The following is a 17,672-nucleotide window of genomic DNA, read 5'->3' as shown; positions in this document are numbered from 1 at the left end:
ATATTTTCAACCTCTCCATCAATCTTTATTCTAATTTTGTAACGTGTGAAACATGTAAGGATAAAGATTGATGGAGAGGTTGAAAATATATTGATGATCAATAAAACACAAAAGTCGTGTAAATATGCATTGAACCCATAAATGATTGAATAATTAAACAAAGGACATGGAGAAATCAATCGAAATCGGACCACATAATACCATACATAATAATGCTTGAAAAGCAAGTTAAACCTGGAAAACATATTTTGTGTGAAATTTGGTCCAATAGCTGTTGGATGAGTGACTAAAATTGACGTGTGAGTGATGGAAAACCGATAGCAAGCTGTCAATGATGTGCTCAGCAAAGCCCCTACCAAAATGCTAGCAAGGACGATATGGTAGTCGGTATGGACTAAATTCAAGGGTTATATTACAAGTCAAATACCTAAACTATGAGGTTAAATTACAAGACAAGCAAAGCATGACTCCTGATTCATGAAGAGCGATAGTATGAGGGCATTTGGGTAGGTTCATGAACGAGCCAAAAGTTTTGTTCGGCATCCTCAAATAATAAAGTAACAAAAAATAAATCTAAAGAATATGAATAAAAAGTCTAACTACTCAATAATTTAAACTACTAAAAACAACTCACCATATTATTAAATACGGTTGTCGCTGTATGTAACCATGTTATCATTGATACTCCTCGTCCATCTAATTTCACGATCATTATATAATTTCTTTTAGGTATTTGTATGTCGGGTAGTCATTAAACCTGGGTGGGGTGTTGTCAATTTAACAAGATTATGTTATTTCATATAAGTGGTTATTAACTGGGTATGTTACTTAGACATGTAGTACATATTTGTTTTTTCTATAAAGAAAATGAGTGGGGACATCTGTCTAGTTGCGCCTATAATGGCATCTATGGATAGATTTAAAGCTTTTTTTTTAATAATAATTACCAAACAAGTTTTTAGTTTTAAATTTTCTAAAACGTATAAATGAAACTAAAATCTGAAAAGAAAATACTTATCAGACAAACTCTCAACTTGTTTGTTGTTATCAAGTATAACACATTTTAGGATTTACTCATCTTTCTGGTTACACATGAATACACATTTTTTTAGAGCCATTGCTTGTCATAATCAAGAACAACAAACCTATTACGGATCTAAATTGATATTCCACATCAAATCTAGTCTCTAGATGCAAACATGTCTTCCCATTTACGTTTGTTATTGGATGCATTTAAAAATTAAAATCATGCATACCTCATTTAGTTGGCTACAGATTGCACAAATGTGGTATAGAATTTCGAGTATTGGGCCCTATGGTTTTGTTAACAAGACCCACTGTGACATGAAGCCCTGTAGTCCATAGGCCCAAATCGCCATAACTAGATTACTTATTCATGCGTTCATGAGCGTCTGATGCTATCATATATTTTTTTTGTTTTATAACAAAACAATATTTTTTAGATTAAGGGAATAAGAGAGTAGGTTAAGCTTCATAATAAGCTCGCAGGAAATAAAACAAGAAGAGCCCCGTGCCACTGACAAGTGAAGAAGTCTCGTTTGACATGAATCGATTCCCCATCTTTAGCGAGAATCAAATCTAAATGCCTAATGCTATCATACTTACTCGTACTAAAATTATGAAACACTACTCATGATAGACGATTGTTATTGAAAAGGTTGGTTTCTCGACCAAAATTTAACACAATTTTTTTTTTTTTGGTGCAAATGGCAGTCCACACTAAATGAATTGGGAACCAGAACTTGAAATGTAAAGAGAGCAAATTGTAGTTGAGTCACTTGGAGAAAAAAGATGAGAGGCAAAGATGGTCTTACTAGGTGTGCTAAATTTGCAAACACGAAAATTCTTGCAACGAATGAAACAAAAACACATGTACAATATAATATTTTTGTATTAATGAGAGTTTATGGTTACAACCTCTTTATAGCTATTCCTTTACAAGAATATTTCTTTGATCCAAACCCCAAAGTAGAATTCGATTCAAGGGTGGTGAACACTTGATCCTGAATCAGGCTAGTGATTTCTTCAAGGCCATTGAGGCTTGATCTTGATGAAATGGGACCACGAGGAGTTTCTCATGGTGGGTGATCTTTGGATTTGGTGGTGGATGAATCGGCACGTGTTTGTTGCACTTTTTAATTCTTCACGAGTTGGATGAAGAACACAAGTGTATTTAGTGTTTGCTTTGGCCAGAGAGCTTTCTAGTTTCTCCAAAGGCTTGAACTTCCTTTGTTTCTCTCAGATGTCGACATGTTCCACTCTTGATGACTTATCTGGCTTTGATAAGTCGCATGCAATATGTGCAATTTAGCATCCCCGTCACCTTAGGGAATGAGCAAAAATGAACTCGTTGTAAATAATTTCTCTTGTTTCACTTTTACGAAAACTTAATTTCATGCCTCTAAAGTACAAGGGAATAAATCAACTCGGCAAAAGTCCAATCCAAATCAAACTGACCAAATCGAATTTGGGTTGGTTCGGTATGGTTCATTGATATAATAACTTTTGTGCAAAATCCAATTGAATCGAACCCGTCATTTATGGCTCGATTTGAAGTTTTGAAACCGAAGACAAAATTGAACCACGCTCACACCATAGCCGGAATTGGAAAATATGTTTATGTGACAAACTTTTGAGCAAATGTATCCACATTGACAAAATAAAATTCTAACAAGTTGGCAAAAAAAAAAAAAAAAAAAAAAATGAGAATTGTTATTAGCACTTCAAAAATCTCATTCTACGCTCCTCATAAGTGTAATTTTGGAATACAAAATAAGATTTTTGGAATGCTAATAACAATTCAAAAAAAAAAAAAAACCTCTTTTTATTTGTGGAGGCCAGATGAAAGTTAACTAAATATCTATTAGAAATCAATGGAGCAGCGCCCTTGGCTCTCCCCCAAACCCATATATATACTCGTAAACATTGTTAATTTGTTGGTTCTTTGCAAGTTTAGATACTTGATTTTCTGAGTTTTGCTAAATGTCGTCAAACTTTCAATCCAATTCTCTGCTTACTGAAGAAATCTTTCAGGTTTGGATCCTTTTGCTTTGTAGGGTTAATTTGTGTAAAGTTGCATGCAATGCATTATCTATATTACATTCGTGACTCCATTCATAATTCTAAAGTGACTTTTGGGTACTTAAATAGAGCATTTCTGTTTCTTGGCTTCCATGATTTGAAACTGGTGATTTAGGTTTGTTTCATTATTATTTATATACAAGCAAGAGTGTAGAAAGGAGGAATGAAACGTAGAATTTAGGTGCAGGAATAAATCCTCGTAACTACTTGAGTTACAAATGTTTAAAACGTTTGTTTTATTATGCATTGTTGGCCTATCTAAATCAACCCTAGTTTTCTCTTGTTTTGGTGCAATGGTTCTCGTTTGTGCACAATCTTGAGGCTAAATTCTTCAAATTTTTTTTATCCTTCAAGGTCAGCCGGAAGCCACAGAGCTGCTGTACAATACCTTTCCTTGAAGATCAGCTAACCTACATATATGGTCGTCGTCTCCTTTTTTCTTTCGGGAAGAGATGGATAAATGATAAAATTTTGAATTAATATAAAATGAGCAAATTGGGACAACTTGTTAACGCTAAAAAACAAATTATTTAAAGTGTCTTTTTAAGTAGTGGTGAAATTTTTCTTATTTTGCACATTTTATTACACCTTTTTTTAGGGCTGGAAAAAATTCTCAAAAATCCAGAACCAAACTAAAAAAATCCCGATCCCAAACCAATAAAGTCCCAAACCAAAATTTCCAAAATTTTCAGGATGAAATACCGAACCAATCCCAAAATTTTGGTATAGGATTTGGTATTGTCTACTCAATCTTTCGGTAATCCCATACTGAACCGAAAATAGATAATATATATGTATAATTATACATTTGAATTGTTGCTAACTACTGGTAGCAATATAATTGGTGTGGTCTACCGGTAGAAACCATAGCCCTTTATTACCACATTGCCAGACAAATCTCCCACAAATGTGTCTAATTCTTCAACACGAAATCAAAAAAAATTATTGTTAGTTTTCAAACATATTAGGTTTGTAACTTATTTTTTTTGCTTTTGGGTTTGTTACTTATTTTATTTTGGTTGCATGTTAATTTAACTTGATATGAGTGCTTGCTATTTCAATTTGTATGAAATTTGGGAATACCAAACCATCTCAAAATACCGAAAATATTTTGGGAATCCCGAAAATTAGGAGTACCGAAATTTTGGTTTCAAGTTGGTCTTCAAATTCCCGTTGTGAAAATTTTCGGTTTGGAATTTGGGATCCCATTTTCGGTTTGGGATCCCATACCGAACCACCCCTACTATTTTTGGTCGAATGCACATTTTATTACACTAAAATAAAGAACAAAAGAACACTTGATTATGAAATGATATTAAAGCTGCTTCCAATTGATGAGAGCAGCATTTATCCAGTCAATTTCTTGCAAACAAGTTCACGAAGGGCAAATCGTGCCTTCATGATGTTACCAAGTGCTCCAGACTAATTGTAGTTTTTAATACATTCGATATTATACAATAAGGGGTAGAGAGGAATGAGCTAGCCATATTAATTTGGTTCAAATTCGCTTTTATCGAGAGTCCAAGTTAAAAACTCTCACTTACAAGTGAAGAGAAATACCAATAAATCGTAGTACTAACTGACATCATCTTTGGTAGTTAAAAGCTGACTCTTTATATCTTCTAGCAATTTAGTTTTGAGGGAATAGTAACTCGAAAAATTATGCACCGGTGCACCAGATGAATAAAGTGTTGGAGTGCAATCTAGGATCTTCCAATGGCCACATACATGTATACAATAGTGCATACTAGAAAATCTCTAAGAAAACTTCCATAGCATAAAATGAAGATTATTGCTGTAGTGCTCTCCTAAACGAAAGGCAGCATATATGCTGAACATATAACAAAGTTCTTCACATAGGTTGTGTCATTCATTCACTGATGAGAAATTCTTGCATACATATAAAATATATGAATGCATAACATCTCTTTCACAATAACTTATCTTCCGACTTACACACGAGAAGGTTCCTGTGTGAGAGAAGTTGTGTCTATGCACCTGTCATATGCAAGAATGCATCCTAACCAGTAACCAACTAAAACATCCTTCATTTTTTTTTCTTAGAGAAGAAAAGCAACATTCTCATTCCTAAATTATGTTTATTAAATTAAAGAGAGAACAATGAGCAAAAGCATCTTTGTGTGCAAGGTGACCTGCCGTCAAGCTTTCTTTCTGTAAATCCTTTTGCTCTTCTTTTAAGGTCACCACACTGCTTTAAACCATCTCTTTAATCATCTTTATCTGTTTTGCTTTGGATACGTTAGCTTTGCAGCAGAAAGAAGAGAATTGCCCAAGTAGTCCAAGTGATGCACTTCAACCAAAATTACAAGAATGCACTGGTCATGAATGCAGGAATCTTCAGAACAATCAAGGTAGGGTGAAGGGTAATCTGGGTTGTTCATCATCAAGTTTGACAATATAGCAAATAAACAAATAAAAATGAGAGAATATAGGAAAGTGAAAGTTGCACTAAAGTCGCAATGTTTTGAAACTTTGAAGTTCAAAAGACCATCTTTGTCCTCTCAAGTGGGGCATCCTTAATCTCTATCCAGAAATATAGAATTCTGGACAACTAATCAGAACTCTTGCTTTCTTTACATTCATTACTCATTACAAAATTTATGTATACAAATAGTAAAGAGGATCGCTATTCAGACTCTCTCAAAAGCAAGTTCAAACGAGACTTACTAACACATACAGTATTTGCTTAAAAATTTAAGTTGCAGCTTGGGCTTACTATAACAAAATATGATAATAAAGAAGAAATATTACGACTGGGTGTTATTAAGTCTTGTTTGAACTTACTTTTAAGAGAGTCGGAATAGTGGTTCTAGGTAGTAAATACCTTTACCATCACACTTCCTCCATGCTATATTAATTTTCAATAAAAACTTCGATCATTCTTTATCCCATCAAATATAACAACAATTACTTTTAATTTACATGACAGCAACCAAAAAGGCAATTCCAAAGTGGTAGTGTAGGTGGAAGATTCCCAAAAAGTTTGAACACAAGACAATGCAGGATTACGTGACTTGATTGTAGAAGGTGGCTCTTAATACCAGAGAAGCAGAATTCAAGAGTACTGTACCTTAAGCATTACTAAAGCCTTAAACAGCTCAAATTCACAGTCGCGAATTTACCCTAAGACAAGAATCGTCGGCTAGAACATACAAATCTAACAGAGAAGGTGAAGATTATCAAGAGGGCAATTCTTGGCATTGAAGTGTTTCTTGTGTGCTAAGGTAAGAGGAACTTGAATTCTCTGTCTGAAATAGATTTCATCTCCAGCAGCATATCTTCTATAATTATTACTGATGTACAAGTGTGCGCTTTTTCAAGTACTACAGAAGCATTCAAAGTTTCACCAATGAAGTCACAAGTAGCACCTAACCAAGAAGACTACAAGTTGAAGGACACAAAGCCCCAGCTTGGGGAACGATGGCCACATGGAGGAGTTCGCGGCGGAGGAGGGTGGATAAGCAGCGAAAGAGCTACAAGCACTTATGACCTTGTTGAGCAGATGTTTTATCTATATGTCAGAGTTGAAAAAGCCAAGGATCTTCCGACAAACCCCGTGACGGGAAGCTGTGACCCCTATATAGAAGTGAAGCTGGGGAATTACAAGGGCAAAACAAAGCACTATGAGAAGAAAACAAACCCTGAATGGAAGCAAGTATTTGCATTTTCGAAAGAGAAGATTCAGTCTACGATACTCGAAGTTTATGTCAAGGATAGAGAGTTGGTGGCAAGAGATGACTATGTTGGGAAGGTGGTATTTGACATGAATGAGGTGCCGACTAGAGTTCCACCAGATAGCCCTTTGGCACCTCAATGGTACAGATTAGAAGATTGGCATGGCGATACTAAGGTTAGAGGAGCGGTGATGCTTGCAGTTTGGATGGGTACACAAGCTGATGAAGCTTTCCCAGAAGCATGGCACTCGGATGCTGCTTCAGTTCACGGAGAGGGAGTTTTCAGCATTCGCTCCAAGGTTTATGTCTCGCCGAAGCTGTGGTACCTCAGAGTTAATGTAATTGAAGCTCAGGATGTGGAGCCACATGATCGAAGCCAACCACCGCAATCTTTCATCAAGGCTCATGTCGGAAATCAAACACTTAAAACAAAGATATCTCCAACCAGGACACCTAATCCAATGTGGAACGAAGATTTGATCTTCGTAGCAGCTGAGCCTTTTGAAGAACAGCTTGTGCTTACAGTTGAAAATAAAGTGAGTGCCGCAAAAGATGAACAGGTGGGAAAAATAAGTCTGCCGCTGACAATCTTTGAGAGGCGGTTGGATCACAGGCCAGTCCATTCTCGTTGGTTCAACCTTGAAAAATTTGGTTTTGGTCCGTTGGAGGGAGACAAGAGACATGAGCTCAAGTTTTCGACCAGGGTCCATCTCAGAGTCTGTCTTGAGGGTGCTTACCATGTACTAGATGAATCGACCCTGTACATAAGCGACGTGAGGCCTACTGCCAGGCAGCTATGGAAGCAGCCAATTGGGATTCTTCAAGTAGGTATCTTAAGTGCCCAAGGGCTTCTTCCAATGAAGAACAAGGATGGCAAAGCAACAACAGATGCTTACTGCGTAGCCAAGTACGGGCAGAAATGGGTGAGGACCAGAACAATCATCGAAAGCTTCAGTCCCAAGTGGAATGAACAATATACATGGGAGGTCTATGACCCTTGCACGGTGATCACACTGGGAGTTTTCGACAACTGCCACCTCGGTGGAAATGAGAAACCAACTTCTGGCAGCGGAGCTAAAATTGACTCAAGAATTGGCAAGGTAAGAATTCGGTTATCAACCCTGGAAATGGATCGAATTTATACAAACTCCTATCCGCTTCTAGTCCTACAACCATCTGGATTGAAAAAGATGGGGGAGCTCCAATTAGCAGTAAGATTTACCTGTCTCTCACTTGCTAATATAATTTACCTCTATGGCCACCCCTTGCTGCCAAAAATGCATTATCTGCATCCATTCACTGTAAATCAGCTAGATAGTCTGAGATATCAGGCAATGAACATTGTAGCCGTGAGACTTGGAAGAGCTGAACCGCCGCTGAGGAAAGAGGTTGTCGAGTACATGCTAGATGTAGACTCCCACATGTGGAGCGTGAGAAGAAGCAAGGCTAACTTCTTCAGGATTGTCTCTCTCTTCTCGGGTCTAATCTCCATGAGCAGGTGGCTAGGTGAAGTTCGTCAGTGGAAAAACCCAATCACTACTGTTTTAGTCCATTTCCTGTTTTTCCTACTGATCTGCTACCCTGAATTGATCCTGCCAACTACATTTCTCTACATGTTTCTCGTTGGACTATGGAATTTCCGCTTCCGTCCAAGGCATCCGCCTCACATGGAAACTAAACTCTCATGGGCAGAGGCAGTTCACCCGGATGAAATGGATGAAGAATTTGACACCTTCCCTACGTCTAAGGCACAAGATGTGGTGCGAATGAGGTACGACAGACTGCGCAGTGTGGCAGGAAGAATTCAGACGGTGGTTGGAGACATTGCAACACAGGGGGAGAGATTCCAGGCTGTGCTCAGCTGGAGAGACCCAAGAGCAAGCAGCTTGTTCGTATTTTTGTGTCTAATTGCCGCTGTGGTGCTCTACGTGACACCATTCAAGATGATTGCTCTGGCTGCAGGCATTGTTTGGCTAAGGCATCCTAGATTCCGAAGCAAGCTACCTTCGGTCCCAAGCAATTTCTTCAGAAGACTGCCATCTCGCGCTGATAGCATCCTCTGAAATCACGAGGAGTTAGACAAGAAATACTATCTAACTAACATGGATTTTCTAGTATTTGTTGTTTGATGGTTGTTTTGTTTAAAGTGAAGTATATTGGAAACAAGGCGATAAAATTTTATGCTGAACTGCTCTGTTGAGGATTTATGCATATTATGAACACGCAAAGAGCGTATTACATTCATTTGTGTTTGAGAACTTGTGTACATAGCCTTATTTGATTTGGTTGATTTGGTTTACGTTCTTTTTATATGACTTGAGACCTCTCATAAGTGGAATAACACTAGACCGTATGTAGTACCGTTTAAAAACTAACATGTTTTGGACTATTGTATGTAAAATTGAGTCACACATATTAATTCCATTTCGATCCTATTTTTAAAGAAACGATGAGAAACAAGTGAGGAAGTATACTGAGTGAAGAAAAGGGCCAAGCCTTGCCAAGCCTTGCCAATCTCTTCGACGGATACAGAAAATGCTTTAAGAGGGTGCAAAATAATAGCATAAAAGAAGAAAAAAAAAAGTTGAACAAACTAGCAAATTAGCTCAAAAGCTTATTTTAGATACAATCAGAGAGGGTGTTCGCACGATGCTGCAAGTTTTAAAATCGTATAAAACATTATAGAAATTTCTAAATATATGTGAATATATACACACACAAACACGCACGCTCATACGACATGCAACAATATTTACATACATGTGAAAATGTATTTACATTCCTCTTTACACTAAGGAACAAACAGGTGTCCAAGGGCAAGGTTCGTAACATTTTGCTAGTTTCTAAGCTACTATTAGCCGAAGCAAAGGATGAAATGTCCATATCATATCTGAATTATTAGCCCTCTTCTTTATTATGAGACTACCACCCTGATGCAATTTCAATTTGGGTTTATTTTCGATTCAATTCAATACCCGTTTGATCATTAAGTTCCATATTATATAATTTATACTTGAAATTTAGGTTTTGAGACAACTAATTAATATAGATCATAATATACCTAATTGGTGGGTTTTAAATATAAAGGTTGGATGGGGTTTTGGTGGTCGTAGGTTGAGCTTGGAGGGGTTGGGTGGGGGGAAGGGTTGGATTGTTTATTCATTTTTTTATCTTTCCCGATCTTCGTTTTTGTTTTCTATTTTATTTTTGAATTGTTTATTTATTTTTTATATTTTTTATCTTCATGTTATTTTGAAGTTATTTATATTATTATTTTAGTGTCCATATAACCTAAAAAATGGGACACATTGTTGTCACATGTACAATTAGCGGAAAAGTAAATAGGGTTTAATAGATGTCAAATTTTTCAATAGGTTGGACACTTATTTGAAATGTTTAAAAATGTTGTAACTAATTCAGAATGACACTAAAATGTTGCTAAGTTAGGTACTTTAGCCTAAAAATTAATTTTTGAATTCATTGGGCTCGTTGTGGAAAGTAGGGGTGGGCGTGGGGGTCGATTTTGGGCCAAAAGCGAAACCAAACCGACCTTGTTGGTTGAGCCAAAATTGCAAATTGAAACAGACCAAGATGAGTCTAAGACCGTTCAGGTTGGTTGACCAACAGTGGCGGGTTGGTTTGGATCGGTTCTCGGTTTATGTGAAGACGAAAATACATAACAAATTTCTCTTCAGCTACAGAACGTATCACTAATATGAGTGATTGCTCAAAGAAAAGCATAAATGAAGCAACTCAAGGAGAGCACCAAAGCAGTAGTTGTTGCCTTCTCCAAATGGTCCATCTTTTTCTTCTCCAAAAGGACTCTTAACTAATTAGATTTTGTTTTCATGTGACGAAAACATGGTAACACGTAAATAACTAAACATTTATATTACTACACGTATTAATTATTATTAAAAAATAAAATTAAATGTATGCATCTCGGATTGATTAACTGCACCCGAAGAATTTTGGGAACCGATTAAGGTTGGTATGGTTTGGTATAACCACTAAAAATTAAAAAACAAATAAAAAAAACCAAACCAAACCGCTAGTGCGGTCTGGGTTATTTTTTTTATTTTTTTTTATAATATTAAATTTCTAATGCTAATTAAAGGAGCAATTTATTTACAAGATGAAAATACACTCTGGTAGTTACTGTTTATTAAGGCAGTAATTGCCTTTGTGGTTGGAGTTGCTCTTATGTTATGCCTTGTTAATAAAGTAACCCTTCGACCAAAAAAAAACTCAATTATAAAGTCACATATTTCCTTCAAAATAAGGTCGAATTTCTCTATTTTCTATATCTCAAGGATTCTCAACATTGCGAAAAATAAATAAATGCTGCTTCTTACAACCTCAGTAAATGAAGATTATAAATTAAAAGCATGCAGACATACTTCCGGCAGTGCAAAGCTGCCTGATGCAGCTATCGTTGGATGATTATTGTACTTTCTGCCGTGCACCTTTGAAACCCCCATGCACTCACCCCTGCCTTGTTTCATAAATAAGTTTCGACAACCCCTTCGTACGGTAAACCATCATCCTTAATTAGCCTGGTCACCTCCAATTCGAGCTTCACTCGTAATCGGCTAAAAAACTACAACCTTCAATAAAATGTGATGTTATGTTACACCTACTAGCCACCTCTGTGACTACACTACATTAGCCGGCTTGGAGCATCCTCAGTTCACAGCCAATTTACCGCATAATGATTGATATGCCGCGCTGCAAAGCTTGAACTTTTCCTCTGCAGCCACCTGCAACAGTACATATGAATTGGTCAGTCAATGCACAACTAGTTTTGCCTATACGAGTCTGCTAAAATAGCAAAATTGGCCACCTAAGCGACTAGTGCTCAAGTTATTTCAGGCGTTGGATCATCTTAACCACTTGCAACAAATCTTCATTTCCACTGCATCGTAAATGACCCAAAACCCGAAATACAGTAAAGAATTACAATTGCTTTGTCAATATGTGTAGCTTATCTGGGAAATACTAGGTAAATGAATGATTCACCACTTAAAAGTCCGGTGAAATAGAATGATTCTCTAGTTCTAAATATCATAAGCCAAATTACTCTCTCTTAGTTTACTACTCATGGCATTCCGCATCAAAGATCCCAATATAACGAGAGTCAAAGAAGGATATGGTTAGAGCAGATTACCTTGGAAGAACCTTGGTGACGGTCTGGATGCCATTTCAGCGCACAGATTCGATATCTGAAATTGTTAAAAGTAGGATTGGGGTAAGATGATAGAGAAAATTAATATATGAGCGGACAAAGGTGACTGAGAAGTAAAAATGCAACCCAGCGAAAAGAACTCACGCATTCTTGACATCATCAAGTGTTAGAGGGCCCGAAGCACGCAACCCGAGGGCCAACCTTTCATCTGACTCCAAATTCTCAGGCTCAGAGTCATATTGATACTCTTCCTTATTGTTATGTCTCCAATTCCAAGACCTCCCATAGTTAGAGTAATTACTGGAGCTCCTCCGCTGTGAATTCTCTTCATTAATGAATGACCAATAATAAAATTTGTTTCCACCAAACATGGATCGGAAAATTGTCTCCACGTCTCCATCTTCTTCACAAAACCAGAAATCATCTGAAATAGCGGTGCAAATGGACTGAGATCATATGGAATGAACAAAAAAATCAGGACATAACATCAATCATGCAAGGAACATGTAAGGTGCCCCACTCTGATGCCGTTAGAAAAACACACTATTGTAATTGAGTTCAGAGCCCTGATACACAATCTATGCCCAAAAGGTAAACTATTTACCGCAGACTTACACCTAATGATCTCTGTTGAACAAAGGGCACAATTGCGCCCACATGAAAGGCTCCAAAGAAAATTCTACCAAGAATACGAGTAGAATGTTTCCAGAATGGGAACCGACTAGAATACATGCTCATAAAACCTAACCCAACTTAACACATGCCACTCATATATCTAATTCTACAAGATCTACTACATCCTTTTCTGCATAACTACTTCCTTACTTCTTCCGTAATTCCAGGCTCCTTGATCGCCTGACTTCTTTTTGGACCCCTTGGCTGAGTATTGTTTTTTAAACCATGAGGTGCCTCTACTTGATGATGGCTCCTCCTCCTCATCGTATTCGTTCTGCCAACTCTGCAACATTCAAGAGATATATAATTGCAATTACAGAAAAGAGATATAATTGCAAGATAATTAAAAACTTTCACATAACAAAACAGACTGCCAGCCAAATGTTTAAAAGTTCGCCTATGCATAAATTGGAAAAGTGCAGGACAAAATTACAAAAGATATGAAATCCATGAGGATTAGAAACATATCAAACAATTACTAGGATAAAAGAAGTCAATCCACACTATCATGTCCAACAAGACCCCGCTATATACAAACAGGCTGTTGCGCGGAATCATAATCATCAAAACTGGGAAATTGAAAGAAGGCGTTGTATAACAGTCAGAATCATTTCTGTACAAGTATTCTCCAAAAAAAAAAAAAAGGATTGAGTGTTCGGGGACTGCCATTGGACAGGTGCTCTTTCCTGAAACTTCAAGAATCATCTACACATTTGACATTTATATGTGTTTGGATGACGGACTTTAATATCCCATGGAACTTGGGTTAAATTTGTCAGGAAGGCACTACAAAACTTAGATGGATTTGTAAATGACTGGATGCAAAACATTTGAAGTCATTTGTTTAGTGTCTTTGTAGTAATTAGTAGTGTTTTAGTAGTAGTTTTGTCGTGCCTGAGTAGTTCAACAGTAGTGTTCTTGTAGTGAATTTTAAACAACAATTGAATATAAAGTTCCTTGGTACTTTGAGGTCCCTCATCCAAACATAGCATTTGGAAATTACTGGCAGAAGATTATTAGCAGGTGCAAGTTAAATGTGACAGCAATCACCAAATTCAAATTATAATATAAACCAAGTTAACAATGAAGTACCTGAAATAAGAAGTCTGCATAAGCATTGACATTCCTCAGTAACGCTTGCTTTCCATGGAACCTTCTGGATCTTCTTCCATGGTTGTTGAATCTCTGCAAATAAACATCCACTATCAGAATTAAGAAATAGAATACAAGGTCTTATGACTCAAAAGGAGAAAGAATGGGGATAAGAAAACAAAGAATGCAGATGAACAATGAAATTTGACACATCCTACATATCTAGTGCGGTAAAGAAATGGACAGCATCACATTAGATGAAAACAGAACTCTCAATCAATTCAATTGGTTAACATGAAATAAAAAATCGAACTGCAGAAAAGTAAACAAAATTAACATAGCTACAACCTAAGGATGATTACATGGTCCCTCTTCGTGCCACAAACTGGCCACTGACCTGACAATGTGAATAGAAAATGTATGCTCGAAAGATTATTATAACACTATGATATAAGCCTGTGCAGGTTGCCAGTTATTAAGGGCATACTATTCAATGAAGAGAGGCATATATATGTGTGAGTGTGTGTGTGTGTGTGTGTACATATGTATGTACTATGTATATATATCTCTTTCAGAGGAGTATAGTTAGTAAAATACTGTAATGTTATAACACATACGTGCAGTATAATCCGGTTGGTTTAAAATACCTGTTTTTCCCCCACATAATTGGGAAGACTATGAGAAAATGAAGTAATTTTAAAAAATATTACGCAAATTTACTAACTACGCAGAGGATTGAGGCATGTGTTGGCTCAGCTTGGGCTGTTTAGGTAGGCTTTAAGAGTAAAGGGGAGTGTTCTTGTGTGCTGTTAACACTGTCCATCTTAAAGATAATGTGTGTTATCTCATTATATTGCATCAAAGATATTAGTGCAGGTTTCAATCTGTAACATTAAACAATCATTTGCTAAAACCTAATGTCTCTGGGCTCATTTCCCAATTCAATATATTTGCAAACAAGTTGGAGACACATATTAGTGGCAACAAACAGAATCGGGTATAAAAGTACAGCACGTTATTGGTATGGTATCTAAATACTCATAAAAGAATACATTCCAAGGTACATTCCTAAATATGGGCCGAATTTGACTAGAGAAGATGGATAAGGATCAATTCCTTGCACCAACGTTCCTACCAGTTCCGAAGAAAATACATTACACCTCATTTCCATTTCCATACATGAGTTCTCAGGCATTTCTAACTTTCTACACCCCTTCAAGTATAAATATATAGCATCTCAACTGAACCTTATTAAATTCTGAACAGCATTTCAAATGTCCTTTGGCATCAAGGTTAAAATTTTGATAACTTCCAGCAATTAGGCCATTTTGTCATTTCTGACGTGGCATTAAATAATAAATGGAGTTCTGCAAAATTAAAAGACTTTAAATTTGAAATCTGGGATAACCACTGAGAGAGAGTTGGCTACCTACTCTCTCCACTTCTAGCCGGCAGTTCCTCTTTGATAGGGAGAGAACTTCTGGGAAACTATGGTGTATAAATAGTCATTTATCTCTCCTCTCAATTCACCAGTTCTATAATTGCAATTCGTCCTATCAAGAGTTGGAGCATTTCTGGAATACAGAGAGGAGAACAAACGACTCCATAGCCATGACATCTTCAAGTTACTCTACTGTCTAAATTTAGATTGCACTTTTAATAGTTCGAATGTGATTCAATTACTTGATTAGATTGGGCAAATCTTCATTTTAGTTATAGCTTACAATATATCATTTGACGAAAGCTTGAACCTTTACCGCAATGAATCAATCAATCAACTTCAGCTTGAACTTTTGCCTGATTGGTCAGGAAACTGAAAAATGAATCAATCAACTTCAGCTTAGAATCCTAACTATGCTTTTTTTTTTTTTAAGGCAAAGGTAACAAAATTTGAACTTTATCAAATCCCCAGAACAAAATGAAACATAATCCACAAAATTCCATCTATTTCTCACTTCCACTAACTTTTCACAGCCAAACTAAGCACAGAAGCAAGAGGCAATCATTAAGAATCATTAAGGGTAAGGAACAAAAACACCAAAAATACCAATTTTTTTGGTTTCTTATCTTATATCCTTGCATAGTGAGCATACCCAATAACCCAAATCACCAAGTTTCAAACTTTAGTAGAAACTTTAGCAGAAATTATTAAAAATAAACAAAATGGACATTGACCCAGAAACATATACACATACATAATGAAAATATACATATATATATAGAGAGAGAGAGAGAGTTACAGGTTGCCAGTAGGAGCGTCGCTTACGATCCAAGACGGGGGTGGAATGAAAGAGGGCGGCCCTCACATAAATGCAGCAGTTGAATTTGGAGTTTGTGAGAGCCGCTTTCATGGCGGTGTTCATTTTGGTTGGAATTGGAATTGATTGTCGCAGAGAGGAGGCAGAGGGAGGGAGCTCATCAAAAAGGAGGAAGCAGAGGTGAAGCCCACGGCCCTGAACCTACGCTTACGCTATGCCGATGTAATTATTGTTCCCAAATGCTATACGGACTCCAAGTCTCCACCCGACCCGACAAGAACATTCAGTAGGATTGATTTATTTATTTATGTATTTATTTTTTAAATTTGTTAGTGCCGCTTTAAAACTATCATTTTGCACTTATATTTTTTATTTTTAGAAAGAAAAGTACTGAGCCAATTCATCGCCCACTCCTGGTCGGGGCGAGCCGCATAATACTAATACGATTTAGTAATATTTATCTTCATTTATAATTAAGAAGAATTCGTCTCACATGACATGGATGTATAAAAAAAATGTTAAACCTAGACATCCATAACCAAGTTTCTATTGAGAGTATATTTCTCATAGTGGGAAAATGAACTTACTTGTGTTTATAAGTAATTGAACTATCCCATATTATCGATTAATTTTATAGTGGTATTTTAACTTTTTTCATGGTATCAGAGCATGTTGTCCAATGTGTGAAGCTCAACGGTCACACATGCTTCACGTCACCCTATTTGTATTGAGCAAGTTGTCTTGTATATGAAGCACAATAGCCACAAGTGTCTCATGTCACAAGATTTGTATTGTCTATGTGTTAGACTTGAAAATTTTTCACACATGAGAGCTCATGTTGAGAGTATGAATCCTATGTCAAAATAAATAAATAAGGAACCTTGCATGTTATTACAAGTAATTGAGTTACTCTCTTTATTGCCAATTATAGTTGAACCTCAACTTTCTTTTCTATGTAAATTACACAAAACTACCTCAACTATGGTCGAACCACAAATGCATACCTCATGTTTTAAACATTGCATTGTCATACCTCAACTTATGAATTCGTTGCAATGTCAAACCTCCATTAAATTTTCTGTCAAATTAACTATTAAATAATGATGTGGCAAGAGAGGGGCCCCCTTTTTTGCCAACTGAAATAAAAAATTAATTAATTTTTATTAACTAATAATTTTTTTTTATTTAACAAAACTAAAAACACACAAGCATTAACTCTTTCTGTCTGTGCACTACAAGATTATTAACTTTCAATCTGAAAACCTCCTACAAATGCCCAAGCATCTTCTTACCATTTTTATAGGCCCTTCTCAAGCACCAATCCAAATAAAAAAAACCCAGATACCACCAAACTCTAATTGCTCAAAAATGGGAATGGTTTTTGGATAAACAAGCATGGAAACTGCAAAATATAAAATCCTCCAATCCGCCGCTCTCTACGAAATCTGGCAATACCCGCCTTTACTCGTAGCCCAATTCACCGACGATCGTTCCAACCTTAAGAACAACGGCGACTTTACCGTTTTGGCCAGCTACATCGACGTATTGGAAACACCCATAACACCAAATCTAAGAAAATTGCCATGACGGCTCTGGTCATAACCAAAACTAAAACTCAGAATGCTATTTAGGGATTATATCAAAAAAAAAAAAAAAAAAAAAAAA

The 17,672-nt window shown here is 36.5% G+C and overlaps 2 protein-coding genes across 5 annotated transcripts; one reads left to right on the top strand and one right to left on the bottom strand.

Moving 5' to 3' along the window:
* Positions 1-4,709: 4,709 nt before the first annotated feature.
* LOC137713867 (FT-interacting protein 1-like) lies at positions 4,710-9,057 on the top strand. 4 transcript variants are annotated; one of them, XM_088683652.1, is made up of 3 exons: positions 4,710-5,474; positions 6,053-6,347; positions 6,453-9,057. In XM_088683652.1, the coding sequence occupies exon 3, from the start codon at positions 6,473-6,475 to the stop codon at positions 8,858-8,860; it is 2,388 nt and encodes a 795-aa protein (XP_088539778.1). In that variant the 5' UTR covers positions 4,710-5,474; positions 6,053-6,347; positions 6,453-6,472; the 3' UTR covers positions 8,861-9,057. The 4 variants fall into 4 exon arrangements, with proteins under 4 accessions (XP_088539778.1, XP_088539777.1, XP_088539779.1 ...); XM_088683651.1 differs by having other exon boundaries at positions 5,367-5,474; positions 6,445-9,057; XM_088683653.1 differs by lacking the exon at positions 4,710-5,474 and having other exon boundaries at positions 5,781-6,347; positions 6,445-8,008; positions 8,108-9,057.
* Positions 9,058-11,064: 2,007 nt separating this feature from the next.
* LOC137713693 (uncharacterized) lies at positions 11,065-16,228 on the bottom strand. Its single transcript, XM_068453029.2, has 6 exons — positions 15,990-16,228; positions 13,750-13,842; positions 12,808-12,940; positions 12,127-12,406; positions 11,965-12,019; positions 11,065-11,557 (listed from the first exon to the last, which is right to left on the bottom strand). Exons 1-6 carry the CDS (start codon positions 16,110-16,112, stop codon positions 11,483-11,485), a joined length of 759 nt encoding a protein of 252 aa, XP_068309130.2. The 5' UTR covers positions 16,113-16,228; the 3' UTR covers positions 11,065-11,482.
* Positions 16,229-17,672: the final 1,444 nt, after the last annotated feature.

This window comes from Pyrus communis, chromosome 14, assembly GCF_041283825.1.
Source record: "Pyrus communis isolate YQ-2024b chromosome 14, ASM4128382v1, whole genome shotgun sequence".
In the NCBI taxonomy this organism is placed as follows: domain Eukaryota; kingdom Viridiplantae; phylum Streptophyta; class Magnoliopsida; order Rosales; family Rosaceae; genus Pyrus; species Pyrus communis.
The sequence above is the reverse complement of the archived record's forward strand: the minus strand, read 5'-3'. Positions and strand labels throughout refer to the sequence as shown.

Coding starts and splice junctions, on each gene's coding strand:
- LOC137713867 (XM_088683652.1), top strand. CDS start 6,473: ATGAAGTCACAAGTAGCACCTAACCAAGAAGACTACAAGTTGAAGGAC.
- LOC137713693 (XM_068453029.2), bottom strand. CDS start 16,112: ATGAACACCGCCATGAAAGCGGCTCTCACAAACTCCAAATTCAACTGC. Junction 13,843..15,989: donor GACGCTCCTACTGGCAACCT/GTAACTCTCTCT, acceptor GTTTATTTGCAG/AGATTCAACAACCATGGAAG. Junction 12,020..12,126: donor CTTGATGATGTCAAGAATGC/GTGAGTTCTTTT, acceptor TAACAATTTCAG/ATATCGAATCTGTGCGCTGA.